We start from the raw sequence: 22,004 nt of genomic DNA, 5'->3' as shown, positions 1-22,004 counted from the left end.
AAGCCTGTTTTCCAAAGCACCTTATCTCCCCTTCTTCCAAAAAAATCCACTGGCTATAACAACATCACTCCGTTCCTCACTCTGCCTCTCTGGAATGCCTGCCAGGGTTTACCCCTTCGGTTTTTATAGTACAGGCATCTCTCTTCTTGTGCTTGTTTATTTTTTCTCAGCCCTTTCACTCCCTTACTGCCACTTCCCTTTTGATTGCTGCTTACTCTTGGGGTGACCTGACTCGGGAAGCCAGCTTGAAGTGGTGGTTGTTGGTTGGTTTTTTTTCAGGGAATTTATAGCCCACACTGGTGAATGGACTAAAGCATACAGAATCTTAAATGACTCTACTTAGCTGTCAGGAAGCTAAACACAAACATCCGAGATGCGCTTGTTAAAATTTCTTCCTCAGAAATCGGAAAGGTTTCAATGTCCTTAATATTCATCAAAAGAAAAAGGGGTTATTAGCTGCGCTCCCCAGGAACGCGGATGCCGCGGGCTTCCCAAGGTGTAATTTGCTCACCTTGTGCACGTGTGGAGGAGCCGGTCCCCCCACTCAGGCCATCCCCCCACGTTGCAGGGTTCATAGCCAGCTCATGAATTTTTCACTGCTGTTCCCCGCGTGATGCTGGATCTTGCTGTCACTTCCCGCATGCTCTGCCAGAAGCGTTCCGTACGCGGTGGCATCAGCTGATGGCAACAACGCTGGGCTTCCTAGGAGAAGGCTCAAATTAGTGAACTTAGTTAAGAGTGTCAGTGTCCCACTGGCTGCCTACGCGTGGCCTTGGCTCCCAAAAACGTGCCCAGAGATGCAGAATCAGTGATCATTCCAGCAAAAGCCCGGGGGGGGGGGGGGGGGGGGGGGGGGGAGTTGAGATGTGGTACTCTGGCAGTTACAAACCCTTGCACCCAAGGAGCATCTGAAATGATTCCTGTCTGTCTGGGCTCTCCCTCCAGGCATTGTCCGTGCCTCCAGTGTGTTCCCCATCCTAAGCACAATATTGCTGTTGCTGGGAGGACTCTGTGTCGGAGCAGGAAGGATTTACAACAGCAAAAACAACATTATTCTCAGCGCTGGGATTCTCTTTGTTGCAGCAGGTATGTTCTCCTTAAACTGAGTCCTTCGGAAGTGCTGCCTTTCTAAACTGGAAAGAAGGGCGGCTAAGCCTGTCGGCAGCTCTGTGCCTTACCCCTTTCCTGGATCGAGGGCATGAGCAACAACACACTAAGCAAATTTCTCAAGAGAAAAATAGGATTTTGAAGCTCTACAATAAGTATATTCTAGAAAAGCTTTCGGTTTTCCTGAAAACCAGGAAGCTAAATTCAGTAACAAGCAGGTTTTACACTGTTTAAAATGTATTAAACATTAGATGAATCAGGCATCTCTTACATCCAGGGCCCTTTTCTTTTATACGATGGCAGAAAAAAATTCACCTGTTATAGGTGAGCCCGTTTTTCACACTAGAAACATCTGAAAGAGTCAGCCACATTGTCAATAGCTTTCCCTGAAGCCGAGATTAAGCATGCTGCATTTAGATGAAAATTCAGTAAGGTGGATGAGAACTTATCTTGATCAAGGTGAACAGCCATAGCCCTGAGCTCAAAATGTATTTATTTTTATTATTATCCTGAATGTTAGAAGCCCACTAACAATGTTAGCGAGCTCCCATATAATACTTCTTTCCCGCTGTGGCAATGAAGGGAACAAATCCTGCTGGATATTTTGGGATCCATGTGAGCATACGTGACCCGGATGTGGATCTGTTCTTTGTTTTTCAAGAATGAACGAAATCTTGAGATAAATGAAAGAGTAAATAAATGTAATAAAATTTCCTGGTCATAATCTTTGAACGATTCAGGTCCAGAAAGTAATGTGGCTTGAGTTTGATCTTCCCAGCCACATAACCGCTGATTTATGTTTTTCTGTCTTTAGGACTAAGTAATATCATAGGGATCATTGTCTACATATCAAGCAACGCAGGTGACCCAAGTGACAAGCGAGATGAGGACAAAAAGAACCATTACAACTATGGCTGGTCTTTTTATTTTGGAGCCTTGTCTTTTATCGTGGCCGAGACCATAGGTGTTCTGGCTGTGAACATTTATATCGAGAAGAACAAAGAGCTGAGGTTTAAGACCAAGAGGGAATTCCTTAAGACTTCTTCCAGTTCTCCTTATGCCAGGATGCCAAGTTACAGGTACAGGAGGCGGAGGTCCAGATCCAGTTCTCGATCTACAGAGCCTTCTCCATCTAGAGACATTTCTCCGGTTGGCATGAAGATAGCAAGCACCATTCCCATGAACGAAATTTCCATGTACACTCTTTCCAGAGAGCCTTTGAAGGTTACAACGGCCGCCAGCTACAACGCAGACCAAGAAGCCAGTTTTCTGCAGGTTCACAACTTCCTTCAGAAGGAGTTTAAGGAAGGACTCCATGTCAACATGGTCAACAGGAGAACGACGCCTGTTTGAAGAACCTTCCTTCCTGGCGCTTTTTAAAGAAATATTGAAAGAGAATGGATCTGTCATGAAAGAGAAGGAGCGATGTTGAAGTACCCTCTCACCTCTCTAACTGTGGCATGTGCTGAGGTAGCAAGTGGAGATCCTCTGGACCAACATAAAGATGTTACATGCTCATAGCTTTTTTTGAAGCTATTCGGAGTTTGTTTCTTTCAGTTCTTGGTGTCACGAGATGAAGGCCGTTCATGTTCCTGCACTTTTGTGGTGTGTAAAAAGTCTTGGAGAAACTACAAAGGACTTGCCACCGGTGTGTTTTAAAGGATTACAGAAAAATTGTATGACTTTTTTTTTTTTTTTCTAATATTGAGATCCCTTAATACAGACTTGCAAATATAATTTATAACCAAGTCCAAGGATGAATGCGAACTACTCATCAAGTGAGCCACTTTCCTTTGACACAGCATAAGCTTTGCCTCTTTAAAAAAAAAAAAAAAAAAAAAAAAAAGGGAAAAAAAAAGGAAATATTTTTGAAGGCAACACTTTGTAAAACTGACCTGTGCTACTGAAACCGTAGAGCACCCGTGTACTGAGCATTGCCGACTCCCTGATGGGATGGTAAGGGGGTCTCCCGTTCCTGGGCATAAGGCATCCCTCAGGGCAATGCAGGTGGGGGAGAGAAGGGTGGGTGCATCTTGAAACACCTAGGAAGGGAAGGATTGAAACAGGTGGGACTTGAGCATATTTGCAAATATCATTTCTTGCCTAACATTTAGAAAACTTGAATTCTCATTTTGACTAGCCCTAGTGCCTGATCCGGCAAGGTGCTGAGTGCTGTCTGTCAGGAGCCCCTATAGACTACTTAAAGCAAGAGGGAGAAGCAGAGCTGAGCCGGGGTGGCCCGCGCAGGCGAAGCCGCCAGTTCCCTGCGACTGCATTCCTGTTTTCCTTACTGCTTCACAAGTGCAACACTAACGCTACTGGAAACTAAGATATCTAAGCAATGTGCGTCAGAAAACGAGAAGCTAATACGTTCGGACTAGCAAAACGTCCTGCAGCAACGGGAACTGAGTGTTAACAGAACGGATGACAACTTTGTATTTTTTAAAATAGAACAAAAAGAATCACCGTTTATGAGATATTTATTAAACTCTTTTTATTATGAATAAGTGCCGCATGGTGCAAGGTATAGTTGCTTTTAGATGGAAATGATGGTTCGACCTAATTTAATTTATTTTGTAATGACGAATCTACTTACGTGCAGAGAGCCCACAGAAAACTCTATGCATCACCTAAGGGGGGAACTAATTTGTACCCTTTGCTTCCATATGTTTCTAAAAAGGTCTGAAATACTTTTTTTTTTTTTCCCCTTCAAATTCCTGCTTTCAATTTTTACACTTAGGCTTGGAATCTCAAATCTCGAGGGCCTGACTCAAAGGTAATTTAATTTAGCAGTACTCACGTTGATCTTAGTGACCGCTCGACCAAGCCATATGAGAATGAGGGAGGTGCCCGATTCCCCGTGGATGGATCAGGTGCAGCGGGAGAGGAGCATCTAATTCCTGTAGATTCCTTTGAATATACCCGTCATCTTTGCCTAGAAAATCTTTGCTACCACAAGACTAGAGAAGTGGTGATGAGAAAAAAAATAAATCATGATTTGGAAAGCTTGGCTCACTGATGGTGGGTGATCTCAGCCAAACTGTTAAAACCTCTTTAGTCTTAATTTACCCGGCGACGGCCGCGGCGCCTGTGACTCGGTGGTGGTTTGGATACGAGGCTTTCAGCTGGTGGAACCAAGTCCTCCGGGGAAATCCCGGAGGAGCTGCCTTAACATCCCAAAAAGCAAGTTGAACCTCCTCTCCCCCCGAGGTAAACCCTGCCTAAGCCTCTCTCCTTGCAAGAACCAAGACACAATTCTCACAATTTTTAAGCAAAAGTCTTCCCCTAGTTGCTGTTCAGCTCTGCCCAGCCCTCAGCCTCACAGAGCAGCATCGTTATTTTGGCAGAGGTGGGTTGGAGCCTTCATCCCTGCTTGTTAAGAGTTTCCATTCAGGTTAAAACTCTGCTGGGATCCTTTTTCAAACCTCTGAACTCTGACAGCTAAAGCGAACAGAGTGATGGGAACGATTTAAAAGTAGAAAATGTTGTGCTACTTTCTGTATCAACACACTATGGAGAAAGATGTTACACAAGCTTTTTAAAAAAAAAATTCAGAGGCAGACGAGAAAACTTTTTTACCTACTTTTCGGCTAGGACAACATAAAAGAGCTCTAAAATTGTTAAAAGTTCTTGATGAAAGGTTTTTTTTACAAGAATCTTTATGCTTTCAAACAATAAATTATTTCCTACTTTTTGAGACTTCGTAATATTAAAATACTTTGATTAGCTATGATAGAAGTAGAAGTTTGCAATGAAAAAAAAAACCTTCTGTCTCATTAGCGTGTCATACTAAGTGCTAATTAATTTACATCTAATTATAGTCGATGTATTTTTCAAGTGCAATTTCCCAGAACTATTTGTTTCCCACTGTGTTAATAAACTAATAGTTAGAAATAAGTCCTCATCCGTGTTTACTGTAATTAAGAATAAAACCATTCCCTTTAAAACCAGGAGTTAGATATAGGCTGTTTTTCTAAACCCATGTACATTGAACTGGAAGTTGACAGTGTGAGGTTTGCTTCACGCGTCCGTTTTGTTCTTTTAATCCTCATTTTCTCCAGTGAACGTGTTTAAAACCAACCGACCATGTGATGCCAGCCAAAGTCCGAGGCTTTGCTACAGCCCGGGTCAGACCTGCAGAGGCACCTGCAGTGTTTTTATGCCACATCAGCAAAAAAAAGAAAGTCTTGCCGAGCGTTTTGGGATGTCCCGCTTTGCCGGAGCGCCTTGCCCCGGAGCTGGGCTGGTTACAGCAGCTCTCCTGGGCGCGATGCCCTGCTCCGCTCCCAGCCAGAGCATCCGCTCCTGCTCCAGCAGGCATCTTTGAAAAACAGAGCTGGAGCAGGGAAATATTCATGGGATGCTCATGGGATACGGGGTCTGGACAGGGAACAAAGGCACAGGGAGATACCAGGGACAAGAGTTTTAGTCCTGTGGGAGAATGGGGGCTGCGATTTAAAACTCATGGTCTACATCAAATTGCAGCGCAGTAATTTGTGCAACCAAAGCAAAAAAAATAATTGTTGTCTCATTTGACAATTCCAGTAAAAAAAAAAAAATCCTCCAAAAATCAGTCTTTTCCTGTGGAAAACCTGATTCTGACAAAACTGAGAAATTTGCAGCATACCTGCCCATGAACAGTGTCTTGCTTCATGGCTGATCTCTCTCTACAGAATTAGTTTGTGCTCAGACTTTCAAACCACTCAGTCACAGTTAAAAAAAAATAAATAAAAAAAAATAATAATCATCTGTTCTTCCACATCTCTCTGGTTTCCCTGGACAGCACCAAACAAATGAGCCCCCGTTTCTCAAAAAGGCCTGCAGGTATCATCATCATACCATTAACGATAATCAGTCTTTTGGTGTTATCCTATAGCACACTGTAACAGCAGACCGAAAAACCAGCTATCAGACCAGATTCGGTTTTCTGAAAAACAAAAGTTTCAGGTCTATCGTCAGCGCTCTCCTCCTAGTTTGTCCTCCTCAATAGGAGTCAAAGGAGAAATCACTTCGTATGCCCATACAACTAACAATAAACTATTTTTATATTTCCTTTACTTTCTGTATGGATCACATATCCGCAAGGGCTAATATATCATGTCCCTTGAGGCTCCGTTTCTGTCTGCAGTTCTGAAGTGTTATTTCCACTGTGCTTCAGTTCTACTGGTATAGTCACAACCATGTATAATGTACTTAATCCTTACTTTTTAAATAAACCATTTTAAATGTATGTGTTTGGTGTGGATAAAGGTATATAGATTTTTAACTTCCAGATTCTCTGAGCTGAGATTTCTGTGTTTGTTTTTCTGCATTTCTACATAGTTTGATTGCAGCTGGGAATGTTACTGCAAGCCTGTATGTCAGAGGGAAAAAACCTCTTCTTGTGGTCCCACAGACCACAAAATCTCCAAGCTAAGCTATATTCATGATATTTCCAGACATTTGGGTTGGAAACTAAGAAAAACCTTCTTGTTTCCAGCTTAAACTTGGCCCATATGATTCACACACTGGTTTCAGTGCCTGGTTTGAGGCTGGTACGGTGGCTAGCGGCACTGCAAACCACCGTCAAGAAAAATGAGCCAGTGTCTTCTGAAGCACTAGCCCCGAGCCTGTGCTTTCCCTCCACCTTCTGAAGGCTGACATGAATTCACTTCTGAGCATCCTCCTCTCCCTGGGCTTGTCCATTTTGCCTGAAGAAAGCTCGACCCCCTGTGCTGAAGCTCCACGAAAGCCTGGCTATGGTCACCACCACAAAATCCCAGTGGTGCGGGCAGCACCGAATGAGAGGCAGCACTTCAGCAGCCTCTCACTGCTCCCAGGCATCCCAAGCCATCCCTGCATGACAGACAGTATTTCTTCTTCAAATACTTCTTTTAGCTTTACCTTCCCAGTTCCTGAGCCTCCAGATTGTCTTAAAGAGGAAGACCACCGGTGCACCTCTGTCTGCCCACCTCTCCCCATCAATGGGCACGTCTGGATGGAGGCAGGGACTTGTCTTTCCAAATGCCTGTGACACTCCTAGTGAAGCAATTTGAAGCTCAATCCCCAGGCTGATTCCATGGAACTAAAATAAATAAAGGCTTTTCCCACACACACGTTGCTGGGCAGGTCTGGGGGTAAACACTGACCCCAAGAGCCGCACCCGCCCCGCTGCGAACAGGGGTGCGTCGAAAATGATGCTGAGGGGGAAGCAAAGACAGAATCCTTGAGGCTTCAGAAAGTGGCAAAAGAGCCCAGCGAGGAGGATGTGGCATTTCCTTGGAACGAGAAAACTAACAAACATGGGAGGTGCCGAAAATAAAAGGGAATGAGGAGTGCTCTGCACCTGTCCGCCGAGCGGCTCGTCTTACCGCCGCCTCGCTTCGCCAGAGCCGCAGGGATCGCTTACCGGCACGGCACAGCCGGCACGGCGGGCAGTATTTTAAGAGGATGAAGCCGTGGATCAGGCGTGCAGGCGGTGGCGGGGCATGGCAGTCGGTATTTTAAGAGGACAGAGCTGTGGATCAGGCGTGCAGGCGGTGGCTGGAGCTCCCTGGGGCTGCGGGGCTGGCGAGAGGCTGGCTGTGCCCAGTGCTGCGGGACCACGGCCTCCTTCTTCATGGCCGTGGGAATCTATTACAGACAAAAAATAAAAATAAAAAAATTAAAAACCCAACCAAAACACACACACACACACACACATTTTTCTCTTGCCTTCAGTGATGGCAGGATTTCAGCCCCAGGACTGGGGAGCTTTTGGAGATGGCACTGGTGGCATCCCCGGGTACCAGCCCGAGCGCTGCGGGGGAGCTCCAGTCTGAAGGAAGCCACTTGCTGGGAAGCTGTTTGAGCCGAAAGCAGACCAGGCACCATCTCCTCTACCCGGGTCCGTTCTCACCTGCAGAACGCGCTTCTGCAGGAGGGGAACCACCGAGTTGGGTTAATCCGCTTGTGGGAAATACCAAGGCTGGTCTGAACGGAATATGGGAAGGTGCAAGTGCTGGGGAGCAGAGCAAGCCCGCACCCTGCCAGGGAAAAATCATGCCACGGCTGGTCTTGAGACACCTCCTTGGGCATTTTCTCCAGCAGAGAAACATAATTGTGTCTCTCACTCGCTGCTGCTAAAGCGCTAATTACAACACACCCTGCTTCCCAACAGGTCCTCATTAATAGTCTGTTTATATTTCACGTGATACTGATTTTTAAATGTGAATACTTGCCAGCTGACGCAGGGAGACGGCAGGAACCGTTCCTACAGGATTTAGGCATCGTGGTCTTCTGGATGTGCAGAAAGCTTCTGAGGTTTCCCTTAGCCCTTCGCTCCTCCAGAAATCAGCTTTGCTTCTGCATCTGCGGGTGGCCACCAGCCCCCCGGGGAGGCCAACTTCGCCCCCAGGCTGGGGACGGAGGCTCAGCCCGTGGGCACGGCAGCCTTTCAGCTCTCCCCACGCCGGCCGGAGGGGCTGCAGGCGGTGCCACCGCACACCCACCAGCCACCCCCACCGGCAGCGGGAGCCAGGGCTGGCAGGAGGTGGCCGCAGTGCCCTTGCGATGCGGCTACACACGTGCACGCAGCAAACCCAGAGAGCCCATGGACCCTACAGAACACCTTCTTTCCCATGGACCAGTGGCTCTGGGTCCCCTTTTTTGGGGGCTGGGGACAATGTTTCACCTCATCTGCAGTAACGTCTCTGGGGAAGGCACTGCCGCTCACGCTGGAGCTCATCAGAGCTGGTTCACACCCCCAGCCCCGCTCGGTGGGGGAGGGAGGATGGATGTTTTTCCCCCTCTGATTTCACTTTAGTTGTTTCCTGGCTATTATTAGGGAACTCAAAACAAAACCCAACCCTGAGGAACTTAACCAGATCAGAGGACTTCAATGAGAACAAAAAGCATGAGCCTTGCCAACACTGGAAGAGAGACAAAGACCAACACCAAAAAAAGATTAATGAGTTCCCACCCCTGCAGTCCTTGTGGGTTGTAATTAGTCTAAAGCGTGATCATTAGCACTTGCTTCCTCAGCAACCAGAACCTTGCTTTGTGCCCACATTTGCAAACACACATTCTCTTTGCCTTGCTCAACTTGCGGAGGACCTGTGGAGTCCGTAGCATCAAGGAGGCAAAATTAGGATGCAGCTCCCAAGATCGACTGATGTCTAGTGAAATTTAACAAGAGACTACTTCAAAGGAAAAGGCATTACATTTTTAATGCATTCCTTTTCTGGTTTAAAGTCTGTTCCCTTTAGGCTTTTCCACTTTCATGAGAACTCTTGGTTCTGGTTTAAATGTAAGCCTCTAATTCCCCCAGCCCCAACACGGCACATCACAGTCCTATGCAAGGCTGTGAGCAGCTTCCTTCAGACATGTCCATGGTCTGTGGGCCCTGCCTTGCCCCGTGTCCCCAGTGCCCTTCCTGGTCCCCTTCTCATCTTCTGCACCACGTACCTTCGCTCCTTCCCAGCTCCTCTGCAGCAGGGCCGGGGCACCAGATGCTGTGCCGGCTTTAGGCAGTCACCCTGTTCCCCAGGGGTGTCTAAACCAGCACTGTCACACATCCAGCAGAGTAATGTTAACCCCTTGAAGTCATATTTCAGTTACAGTTATTTTGGATCAATACCTTTTATCTTATTCCTTATTTCCTCTCCCTTTCCCACGCTCCCCTTCCGCCTTAACTCCTTGCTTCAGATTGCCCTCATTAATTTGAGCTGACACCTCTGCACACCTTTATTTTGACATCAAATTGGGGTGTTCATAAAACAGGGCTGGAGTAGCTTTGACATTATCTTGACACGATAACATGATATTTGCAGCTTTCCACTGGCATTTTTTAACCATTCCTTTGACATTCAGGTACCGTCACCCTCCTCAGTTTGACATCCCAGTTATAATGTCATCTCCATAGTGGCCTCTGCAATGACATTATCGTCACATTCACATTACAATCAGCTGAAATACCAAAGAGAAGGAGAGGTGTTGGCCCCAGCCCTGGCAGTCTGGGTTCAGGGTGACTGAAGTCACTTGTGGAAGAAGGAGCAGACGCCGGAGGTGCTGTACGCATGGAGGGAAACCTGCGCGGTGGGAAAGCAAGCGAGCGCTCCAGTGGGTTTGCATTAGAAAAAACGGGCAAAAGGCAAAAGAAACACACACGCCAACTACTCAGACTACTTCAGGTTAGTTAACAGTAACTGTGATAAAAAATAAACACTAAAATCAATGTTTGCTTGTTTTGCCATCCTTTACGCCGCAACGCTCGGCTCTGGAGGGGTGTCCAGCCCCCGACTCCTCGCAGGGGCTGCCACAAGCTGAAGGACTGCCAGGGCTCTTCAACTGCTCCCAGTCAGTCCGAGCTCAGGCCCAGCACTAGTCTAAGCACAGATGGTTTATAACCTCGCTGAAAAGTTAATTGTCCTATTAAAGCTGTTTCTGGGCATGCCCCAAGTCAAGAGATCCCAGCCTTTGCGCGGCGGCTGGGGTGGCTGTGGGGATCGGCGGGTGGGAATGCACAAGCAGCGCGGTGGGACGGGGCGAAAGCTGAGCTCTGCGGGGCGCCGCTCTCGTTACGTGCGTTAATGACCTCCTCACTGCGCTGGCTGACACAGCCCAGCAGCTGCCTGCAGCCGCTCGGCGACGCAGGGCTGACATTTGCAAACACTCGGATGCGCCAGGATCTCGGGAGCGGAGCCCTGGTGAATCACCCACCGCGCTCCGCCGGGAGCACCAGGCTGGAGCAGGATGGATGAGAACAAACCCCTGAAGGTCCGGCTGACGTTCTCTGTGATCCTGGTGGGCGTCTCGCTCCTGTTTGCAGCCGTAGTGACTGACCACTGGGCCGTGCTGAGCCCCAGAGTGGAGGAATACAATGCCACCTGTGAAGCGGCTCATTTCGGGCTTTGGCGGCTCTGTACAAAGCGGATTTTTATGCAGGAGCAAGGTCCCAAAGAGAAGGGCTGCGGGCCCATAAGCCTGCCAGGAGGTAGGTGACCACCCAGCGATGCACGGGAGAAAGCCCCAGGCAGCCACACCAGGCTTTGCTTAGGAGGCTGCAGGACGTGGCAGAAGGAAGACGGGGTCCATGTCCCACAGCACTTGGTTTGGCATGGGGCCGTTTTCATGTGGGGCTGCAAACACGCCTCGGTGCCACCCCTCTCGCTGTAGGTGTGCGCTGCGCTGCCTTGCATGGCTGTTTGTGACCGTATCTGAGCCTCCTGTGCAGCGACGAGAGTGGCGGGGAGAAGGGGAGGAGGATCGGACACGGTGGAAATCACAGAGGGATATTGGGATGGTGGAAACCTCACATTAAAGCCCAGGTTTTTCTAACCATCCGCCTGCACCCAGGCAGGCTGACAGCAGCAGGCAAGAAAGAAGATTTATGGATCCACCATACATAGCTGGATCTTTAGGATTTCCAGATCCATATAGCTGTGGAGGAACAGCCTGCTCCCGGCGGGCACTAGGTTATCTCCCAGCTATTTCAGTAACAGCCATTTCTCAGGGCAGGGAGGAAGAGGGACCCACAGCAAAGTGCTCTTCCAACTTATATTTTTTTTTAAAAAAAAAAAAAGTCATAAACTGAATTTGAAGCAACTTCTCAGTGCCTTACCGAGCCTCCGAGCCTCTTGGCGGAGGCAGCCTGGTCCCACACACGTCCCCACCATGGGTCCCTCCAGTGCCAGCAATAGGGAGGGCAGCGGGGGAGTGGGCACGGCTGCTTTCCGGGAAGACCATTATATTTCCCTGGCCAGAGGAGCTCGTTAGGTTTTTGCTGATCACAGAGTCAGCAATACTCGCCCTGTACGTGCTAACACACCCTCCCCGTGACAGAGCTACACTGCTTTTTTAGAAGGCTCATAGGGTACTGGATGCTTTCCAGAACAGAAATAACAGGATTGCCGTCACGTTAGAGCCGCTGCTTGCAATGAAATATGTATGTTAAGACATATTTGAAAATTTCCTATGAAAAATCTTACTGCCTGGGCTTACTGTATGTTCTCTGTATTAATGCAGTTCTTTATCTCTTTGGCCAAATTACACGTTCCGAAGAGAGGAGCTGAATCCCGGTGTTCAGATCTGCCTCTGGCCCACTTTGGGAGTGTGACATCCATATGCTCAGTGCCTCTCCCAGTGGTACTTCTATGCCTAGAAACAGATTCCTCACAGCACACCTTTCCTTGCACGTGGAGGAAAACTCCCACAAAAGGAAAAACACCAGAAATCGGTGGATATACACCCAAATTGCACAACTGCGGGGTAAATATAAAACTCATAAATACCCAGCTGTCTGCAAAAAGCAGATTTGCGGGCAGGGCAGCGCGAAAGCAGCTTCTCTCTTTGACAGACACCAGCATGTGCTCGCACAGGCACTGAATCACGTCCCAGTGCTGCCGTTCTGCTGGACACAGCGAATAACTGGGGGAGGATGGGCCGCCCACCCACACCAGCGGTGGTTTTCCAGTTTTTCAAGATATTTGGGAATTTGGCTGATAGCCCGCGTCACAATCAGCATCCCAGGTTTCGAAATGTGCACACCTGGGTTATAAGCAATACCTCGCTGCCTGTTTTCCTCAGGCAGGGAAGGCAGCACGGGGGGGGGGGGGGGGGGGGGGCAGGGGGAGCACAGCCCCCATGGGGGGAGTACAGTTCCCATGGGATCAGCGCTGAGCGGTGCTGCGGCCGCACAGGATTGATTTCACACTTCTGGGAAAGGGATGTCGGCAGGGCAACACCAGGGCTGTGAAACCTGCAGCAGCCGAGAAAAAACGTGAATGAACAAGCGTGCGGTAAAGAAGCAGATGCGGGCGGGCACTGGTTTTCCTGAAAATCATGAGACGTAACCAGACGTTACTGCCACTGCCGGGACTGGGAAGGAAACATAAGAATTTATCATTGCATTAATAACCATTTACCAGTCACTCCCTGAGGAGGAAACGGATGGCATGATTAACATTATTTATTAGGCTTTGAGCTCAGCACGGTGCAAAATGGGGAGGATGACTTGGCTTGCTGTCCACAAAGCAGGGCTGTGATTTAGGCAGAGCTTTAAAATTTTACAGTGCTTTTCTGAGGATGTTGACAAATTGGAAAGGGCTCGGCATCCTGGTGTAAGAAATAAAACGCTGAGGGAGATGGCGGATAAAACCGAGCAAATTCAGATTAATACTGAAACATGTTTCATGGTGGTCAGTGGGCACTGGGGCAGTTTACTACTGGTCGTAAACTGAGTTTGCCTTCGCTGCCAGTAACCCCAGCGTTGGCATCGCCCTACGGAGCAGGGTCTCGGCGCCCGCAGGCTGGGCGGCAGCGGGGATGCTCTGCAGCCCGTGTGTGCTGCCAGCAAGTTAAACAGGTCCTTGTGCATACGGGAACCTGAGTTCGGGCAACCGGAGGGAAAAAGCGCTTGAGCAAATGGGTTAGCAGCAGGGCTGTCTCGTCCCCGTGTCCGTACAAGAGACTCACTCTGCAAGACTGATAGGAAATTAACCTGTCTGGAGATACAATCTCCAAACCCCAGTGTGAGTCAGAGACCTTCCCCGGGCTTGCTGGCCAGGTCAGAGCCCAAGGTCTGGCCCCCTCCACCACCCAGCCCCCACCTTATCACCTCCTCTAATCACAGCAGCCGGTCCTGTCTCCCCAACGTAACGCACGTGGAAACCTCACATTAAAACCCCGGGTTCTCTAACCATCCCACCTGCCACAAAACCCCACGTGCTAGTGTCCAGCCCGTGTCCAGGAGCAAGGTGGGCTCCAGCCCTTTCCCAGCCTGCCGCTCCAGGGGGCATAGCTGCCACCTGAAACTCTGCATGGCCCAAACATCTGGTGGCCTTGCTGCCCTTCCTTCCCCCACGAGGTCCCCATACCGCAGCCCCCCACGGCTCAGCTGCGGTTCTGTGGGATCGCACCTCTGCCGTGTCCCGCGGCTGCATCCAGCCCCGCGGCGCGAGCGGCTGGGAGCTCGGCTCTGCCCAAACGGCGGGAGGGTGAATTGGCCCCTTTGCCCCCCCAGGAGTGCTGGGTCTGGAGGGTTATCACACTGTGATAAACCACGTTACAGCCCTGAAGATCATCCAAGCGTTAATGCCCACAGAGCCCCTGGACTGTTCCCATCAGCCCGCTGAGGTGACCTCGTGGCAGAGATAATGCAATTAGGGGTGGAGAGAAACAAAGATTGCCACAGTTTTCATCCATTATAAAAGCCATTTTAAATCCTATCCATTATGTAAATGTGGTGTGACACAAATGGGCTTTTCTCTTATTCATGATGGCACCAGAGAGGCCTTGAAGTGCCTCAGCTCTCTTGAATAACAGGGAGCCTTGCTGAAATAGATATTCCCAGCTCAGCAGAGCACCAAAGCATCTTTAAACTGAAAACAATATATCATTTCACCCAAACCAATCTAGTTATATTTTTCCACAATAAATGCATTTTCCAAAACCACCTCCTCTGGAGCCAGCCCATCTCTGCAATAACCCCCCTTGCTGTACCTTGGCAGAGCTCTGCTGTAAGCCACCAGACACAGAGGCAGCTCCTTGTCCTGCGGACAAGTCCGTCTCCGAAAGAAAGTTGTGTGTGCTCCCCCCTGATGAGTTTCCATGGACCGGAGGGAGGACCAGGCTGGCTTGCATCACCTGCAAGGGACCCAAGGCTGCGCTGTGTCCCACGTCACGCCGTGTCTGGATGGCTTCACCTTGGGTTTTGTACAGCCAACACGCCCCAGGACTCCTTTGAGTTCAGGTTTTTCAGAGAATTAATTAAAAACCGAACCAAACAGTCGCGAAATAAAGTGTCCCAGTTTCACCCCGTTTCCCTCCCCTTTAGCACAGGAGCCAAAAGCTCCCCAGACTGGGATCAGCAGACACGGTGCTCAGCCTCAGCCACCCCTCGGTCGCCAGCAGAGGCACACAGCCTCCGCTCTGGGGCTCAAAATTTGCAATTTCAGTCACAGAGGTCTGAGTTCAAGTATGTTTCCTCCAGTCATTTGCAAGGATAATAAAGAACAGGTCAGGAGATGGCAGAGCGGAAAATGAACCTAGTCTCTAGCAAGGAGAAGCTGAAGCCGAAATAAAAGTCAGCTTATAAAATTAAGTAGATAAGAGCATCTCGAAGGAATCTTCCACTAATGGGTGCAAAAACGCTGCTTTACAATTGCCTATCTCCTGGGAGAGAGAACATAAATCCTTCTCGAATCAGTAACTCGAACATCTGCCATTTACATGACAGAAAAAACCCACACGAACCGACAGGGAACATACAGTACACTGGTGTCTTCTTCCCACCAGAAATTAATGTAAATAACCAGCAAAGTGCAGTGCATGCCCCCAGGCAGAAACCACCCTGCATGGTCCTGCGCCGGGACTTGGCTCAGGCTTTATCCCGTGACCCAGAGCAGCCTGTCCCAGCCCGGGTGCTGGAGAGGACCACAAAGTCCTCGAGACCTTCTCCCAGCATCTCTGGAAGCTGGCGTTAACTCTGGGTTTTACTGGGCAGGAGATGCTGGTCCCTTGCTGCAAGCAGTGCCTGTCTTCCATGCAATCCTGGCATGATTTCCCAGTGGGATGGGAGTCCAGCCTGGGGTGCGGACGGGTGCTGGGGCAGGTGCCGAGCGTGTCGTCTCCAGCCCGGCTCAGCAGAATAGCGCAATCAGAGCTGGCGCTACTCAATGCGCCTCCACGATTGCACCCTTCCAGCCAAATTCCTGGCGAGCAACTGTTCTCCCAGCTCCGCACCCCTTCAAACCTTCAATTAAATCAGTTATAAATAGCGAGAACACCCTCCATCCCGACCCTGCTGCTGCCAAAGCTTCGAGTCAGCAGGTCCTCACCAGACCCTTCCCCATCCTGCTGAGACGCTGAGGCTGAGCACCTCCCATGCCCACTGACAGCAGTGACATTGCTTCTCCGGCTGACTCGCACTAGACCGAGTATGAAACAGCATTGTGGCCATCAAGAGACTCGGCTGCCAACTTCCCCCCTCCCAGTACGCCCCTGCCCCACAATCTTGACCCCTACTCACTTAAATAACCACTCCATAAACACCCCACGGCAGTGTGCTCACATTAGATCCAGATAGAGTTTGAAAAAGTTCCTGCTATCTAACTCTGCTCTTACCCAATTAACTTAACAGGCTGCTCTGATGGGAGAGAAATTCCGTAAAGCCAGGCTGTGTGACAGCCCCTTTGCCCTTGACTCATACGGCTTTCAGCAGCCTTCCCTTCCCTGGACAACAGTTTGTGGCTTCAGATAGCTTTTGGGTTTTTTTTACTGACCGCCAAAAAAAAGCCTTTCGTGTCCCTGTCGTAGTAGAGCACGCTGCAGCCCCCCCTCTGGGACCCCCGTCAGGCGGTGACATCCCCCACCCGCAGCAAATGCCCTGGGCTGCTCCCCTCTGGGCAACGGGGTGCCGTGAGCTGGAGCGGGGAAGAGCCGGGAGGGAGAAGGTGGACGAGGACACAGCATCCTCCCTTTTGGCAGCCCCAAGGGGTGGTGACCCCCCGCGGCCGAGGGGCGATGGCATTGCGGGGCGGGTTGGCAGTGGCGAGGGGAGGGGAGCCGAGGTGCCAGCTCAGCAGGTCTCATCACCAGGGCATACAGCTACATGGAGAGGCAGGAACATGTGATGGCCAAAGACAGAATGAGAAAAAATTATCCGTAATTCATATTTTAAACAGATGAGCAATCAGTGCACAAAGCTCTCGGAGGGAGCAGCCCCCGAAAGGTATCAGAGGGGGCTTCAGTGTGTCCGTGCTGGAGCTGGTGGCCTGGCCAGTGTGTGCCACTCATCTGCCCTCAGATAAAACAGATCCGACTCCAATTTTCCAGTATCACCAAGGGTAGGGAGCCTTAAAAACACTGCAAGGCTGATACATCAATAAAAAGCAAATTCAGTTTTCCTACATTTTATCAGAGGCTTCCAAGCGCACGTAATTCAATCTCCTTTTGGCTTTCAGAACACAACTGCTCCTACTTCAAGCACTTCACTCCCGGACAGAGCTCGGAGATATTTGAAGTCACCACCCAGAAAGGTAAGAACGATCCCAAAAAACTATTTTCCTAATAGTGTGTGAATGGAGGTGTGCACAAGATTTAAGGGGTCCCCAAAATGGGGGTTCGACCCTGCTTCCACTGAAAGCAGGAGAGGAATTTCTATCAGATACCATCAGCTGGGAAAAATGTGAAAAAGGCTCAGAATGAGGTCAAGTGCCAGCTTCCTGGGAAGGATAATTTTTTATATACGATCACACTTGTAAGTGTGATTTTACTTAAAGCTGTCCCGCAAATATATAACAACGTCAATACACACGAAAAGTGCAAAAAGTCTTTTCAGCATCAAAATGACTTTACAATGCTGGCACCACCTGCAACACGCAGAGCCTCTGCCATCAAAGGAAGAAAACATTAATAAAATCTAAAGGAATATATTATATACATCATACTCCAATCAGAGTCTTGACCCTGAAAAATACAGAGACTCTGTGGAGACCAGTAGGAATTTTATGCTTCGTATGGATTTTATACGAAAGCCATGTAAAAACCCGAGCGACCAGTGGAAGGAAGGACAGAGACCCACGGAGGCACGCACAGCCGGCGTTACAGAGTACGGATTTGCACAGCCGGCTGTCACAGACAAAATTTCACACTTCTGTTAAGTCCCTGATAAAACCAAATACTCTGAGCAGTCATCTAACGTGCTCCTCTCCCGTCCAGCAGGTAAAGACAATTTTTTTTCTCGTTTGCCACACAACAGATTTGACCGTGGAGGAAATCAGTCGATGATTGCATTACACATCCTAAACAATCTGCTTTGCTTTCAGTGGAAATGACGATGGTGGAAAACTGTTTTCTAAAAGAAGCAGGTTCCTAAGACGGGAAAAACTGGGAATTCTATGTGGCTAGAGGAGCATACCTCTGAGCTACCTGCTTTTGCTCATTTATACACCACCAGATCCAGCCATCTGATCTTAAAAATGCACGCAATGCCTTCTTAGAAATTTCAGGGAAAAAAGTCAGGAAGAACTTCTTTTCTTTGAAGCAAAAGAAAAAGCTTAAGCCCCAGCCAAAGATTTCACATCGAAACAAACTCTTTTAGGCAGTTCCCGCACATAGTAAAGAGAAACATTAAGGAAATTATAATAAAACCGTGGTATGAAAAGCAGTGAGAACAAAGAGCGATCTGCTGTTCCCTTCCACAGAAATAGCTACATTTTGATGGGAACTAATTAGGAACAGGCAAAAAAATTCATCATGATTTTGCCTGGGAGATATTTTTTTTAATGGCTTGAAAGGCAAATATCATCAGGCACTGTGATGTTCACACATGGCTACATGTGTTAAATATTAAACTCATCTGAAAATGCATGGAATATGTAAATGAAGTCCTGAATTATTCAGTTAGCAATTCTTCCCCCCCCCCATTCAGGCACCGGTGTATGCTTCAGCTGGGCAAACTGTCCGGCGCACATCTTAGGGAAAACCAGCTTGTTTTACAGAGGGTTTAATCGTGTGCCCTGAAGCAGCTGGGTTTTCACAGAGCTGGAAATCATTGTCTTAAAGGAGGGGGGAGAAAAAAAACCAACCACCAAGTGCTGTGCAAACACCTCACCTCTGGCCTCCTGCCTGCTTTGCCGGCCGGGATTTGGAGCCCCACGGAGCACCCAGCTGTCTGTCCACATCGGCACCACGCACGGGGGCCGTGTCCAGGCTCTGCAATACAGGCAGGGGATAAAAATAGCATCAAGCTGTCTATTTACTCTGGGCGATGGGAGACATGAGAGTGGAGCCCAGTAAGGCTTCAGCAATAGCAATGGTGTAGCACAGCTAAAGCGACCCCAGCCCGGAGCATCACTGAACCAGTACAGGTGCCGTTTGCTCCTTCCGTGAGTGTTCAGAGCATCTCCCCCTCCTGCTCTGTGTTCATATCCTTCACCTTCATCAAGACACATGGCCAATATCTGCCCCTGCGTTTACTGGAGGGAAATAGCCAATTTGCCAGAGCCACCCCTCCGCAGCAGCAGGACTGGACGTATTCCTCGGAGTGACCTTCTGCAAAGTCACCACCGCTGACGGGAGCGTGCTCCGGATCCGCATGCACTTGCAATTTGTGGTGTTTGTTTTGCTTTGGCAGAATACAGCATTTCAGCTGCAGCCATTGCCATCTTCAGCGTTGGCTTTGCGATCATCGGGACAATCTGCGTCCTCTTATCCTTCAGGAAGAAGAGGGACTACCTGCTGAAGCCAGCGTCCATGTTCTACACCTTCGCAGGTAGGAGGCTGGGGGGCTCACGTCCTTGCGCTCCTTCCTAGGACAACATAGAGAAATGTAGATCCTGGGGGGGAGGGGGCATGGAGATGCTTCTAAAAAAGCCCTGAACGTGGCATTTTCTCCCTCGCCACAGTCACACCACTAGCCCTTACGTGGTGCTCTAGCTGAAGAGCTCTGAAGATGTCCTGCTCAGCAAGCATCACCCTCCAGCTTGTCCGTATCTTCTCCAACTACCTTTAAAAGGGGCATTTCTAGTGGATTCAGGGCCAGCCCCACTCTAACCCAGGGTTATATATTATTCTCTCTCATTTATTAAGACTTAAACCAAAGGAACAGCTGACCCAGGCCCAAAACACACAGTTGTCCCCCAGGCCCACGAAGGCTGCATTTGCAGCTGAGCCAGCACCACCCACCGCGCTGGCTGAGACAGGGGTGCCAACTGTCACCTCCATGCAAACCTTACCCTTTGGAAAAGCTGCCTAGGGATGCAATTATTCCTCCACCACTCGAGTTTCCCATCCAAACCGGCCTAAAAGATCACGCTCAGCTGCTCGGAGCAGTTGCCAGCGTTGGTCCTTCAAACGCTGGAGTAGGTGACTCACCTGGGAATCTCACTGCAGCTCCTGCATGCAAAAAGACAGCTGAGGTGGGTAATTAAAGATGAACAACTGATAGCTGGTTATTCAGCCCACTGCTCCGATCTTCCTTCAGGTCTCTGCATCATCATCTCGGTCGAAGTCATGAGGCAATCCGTGAAGAGGATGATCGACAGCGAGGAGACAGTCTGGATCGAGTACAGTTACTCCTGGTCCTTCGCCTGTGCCTGCGCCTCCTTCGTCCTGCTCTTCATCTGCGGCATAGCCCTCCTCCTGATCGCGCTGCCTCGCTTCCCCCAGAACCCCTGGGAGACGTGCATGGATGCAGAACCCGAGCACTGATGTTCCCAGCACCCAGGAAAAAAACCAGAAAGTGTTCTGAAAAGATTTGCCTTTTTTAAAATGTCTGGGTCTCACTGTACAACGTGCCTTCAATTACCTAAGTCAATACTGAACCAAGGCATGTTCAATTGTAATTATTGCTTTGTTTCTTTTTTTTTTCTTTTTTTTTCCCGCCTTCTCTTTTTTATTATTTTTTTTTAAGAAATCAGAAAGAGCATTCAGCACCAGTGTGGTCGTGGGTAAGTGGCCCTGCTCAGTGCCAGTTTGGGGATGCCTCGTGCTGATGCATTTAGGGGGGAAAAAATAATATCTGTGTGTGAGACAGCTCATGCCACAGAGGAGACAGCTTTCTTAGGGAGGAGATGTTTGGTGTAGTGGTGCAGATCCATGAGGGATGCTGGGCTTTTACACCTCACCTGGTCAGAGAGAGCCAGCAAGAAATTCCAGCTCCATTTCCTCATTTGTGCTGTAATCCTTCCTAAGAAGGGCTGGCTTACCACTCTGAAATAAGTTGGAGATCCTTATGCAATTCCATTAAAGTGTTAAAATTTGGGGGGGGAAACCCCAAACAAAACTGCCTAGCATTCAGATGAATATTTCTCCTACAAATTTACACGCTTCAGTTCCATTCTTTTGAATTAAGCACAAAACCCCCGTAAGATAGAGTTTCTGTTCTGCTTAAACTTTGATGGCAAAGCCAGGTACTGAACATTGAGAGTGAAACTTTCCTTTAATAAAAAGCATAATCTTCTAGTAGCACGATCTTCTGGGAAATATTTTGATGGAGCAATCAGCTGGCCCATCAAGTCCTGCTAGATCCAGACTGACAGTGTCATTCTGGGTGGTGTTTACGGTACCAAGTTCTAGTTTGTTCCTTGTGAACGGGGCTTTTTTAGGAATACTGCGATTTGCCCAGTGCATACATGTATAAAACCACACTTGAGGAAAAATTCTTCCAGGTGGCTGCTGAGAAGGAAAGGACTTAGCCTGAAACACCTGGGAGAGTCAGCGCCGAAAATACGACGAGTGTGCCTTGCTGTTGATGCACACCCGAGGCGTTCTGATGGGGGATGCTGGCGAGGCTGGTTGTGTTGCAGAGCCCTGGCACTGCTCTGCTACGAACGCCCGCAGCACCGGGGGGCACGGGGGGTCCCACAGCCCCTCTGGCCCAGCCCTCTGCACCATCACAGCCCCCCAGCACCATCAGCAGAGTGGCAGCGCGAACGGAAGCCTTTTGTGAAGTCGCATGGATGTTTTTCCAGCTCTTTGAAGTCGAAAAGCGCTACAAATAACACATATATTACAAAGTTGGGGGATAAAGCGTTCATTGGTGCTCAGATCTGAGCAGGAGCTGGGAAGCTCTGCCTGTCTCCCATCACGAGAGACACCTGCAAGCCTTCAAGTTGTCACTGAACCACGGTGAAACGCTAAATGGTTTTGAAATCTTATTTTTGGGTACAGAGCTGACATGCTTAATTTGCATTTTCATTGTTCAGGAAAACAGAGGCTAGTTTCTAGGGAGATCCTTCATGTGCAACAACAGCAAGGGAGGCCACTGGCATGACCCCTGCGGTGCCTGACCCCAGGCTGGGATACCCAAGCCCACGGAACGCAGCTGAACCTAAGCAAAGCGGCTGGTGGGCATTCCCAGCTCAGCCACCGCCATCAAAACAGCCTCACCTGGGGCAGGCAAGGGGCTGAGACAACCCAGGTTTGGGGACGGGGGT

The 22,004-nt window shown here is 49.2% G+C and overlaps 2 protein-coding genes across 2 annotated transcripts in view; both read left to right on the top strand.

Annotated features, from left to right (window-relative positions):
* Positions 1–6,337, top strand: part of CACNG4 (calcium voltage-gated channel auxiliary subunit gamma 4) — a 43,467-nt gene extending 37,130 nt beyond the window's left edge. The window contains exons 3-4 of the mRNA XM_055797827.1: positions 946–1,086; positions 1,922–6,337. Coding sequence (XP_055653802.1) covers positions 946–1,086; positions 1,922–2,460 — 680 coding nt within the window. The 3' untranslated portion in view covers positions 2,461–6,337. The remainder of the gene's footprint in view (positions 1–945; positions 1,087–1,921) is intronic.
* Positions 6,338–10,534: 4,197 nt separating this feature from the next.
* On the top strand, positions 10,535–21,013 carry CACNG1 (calcium voltage-gated channel auxiliary subunit gamma 1). Its single transcript, XM_005237522.3, has 4 exons — positions 10,535–11,059; positions 17,028–17,102; positions 19,202–19,339; positions 20,051–21,013. Exons 1-4 carry the CDS (start codon positions 10,819–10,821, stop codon positions 20,275–20,277), a joined length of 681 nt encoding a protein of 226 aa, XP_005237579.1. The 5' UTR covers positions 10,535–10,818; the 3' UTR covers positions 20,278–21,013.
* Positions 21,014–22,004: the final 991 nt, after the last annotated feature.

Source organism: Falco peregrinus, chromosome 2 (genome assembly GCF_023634155.1).
Source record: "Falco peregrinus isolate bFalPer1 chromosome 2, bFalPer1.pri, whole genome shotgun sequence".
Classification (NCBI taxonomy): domain Eukaryota; kingdom Metazoa; phylum Chordata; class Aves; order Falconiformes; family Falconidae; genus Falco; species Falco peregrinus.
This window is presented reverse-complemented; position numbering and strand designations above follow the sequence as displayed.

Excerpts from the sequence above, each read along its gene's own strand:
- CACNG1 (XM_005237522.3), top strand. The coding sequence starts at position 10,819 with ATGGATGAGAACAAACCCCTGAAGGTCCGGCTGACGTTCTCTGTGATC. Across the intron at positions 17,103-19,201 it reads TGAAGTCACCACCCAGAAAG|AATACAGCATTTCAGCTGCA; the intron begins GTAAGAACGATC and ends TTGCTTTGGCAG. Across the intron at positions 19,340-20,050 it reads CATGTTCTACACCTTCGCAG|GTCTCTGCATCATCATCTCG; the intron begins GTAGGAGGCTGG and ends ATCTTCCTTCAG.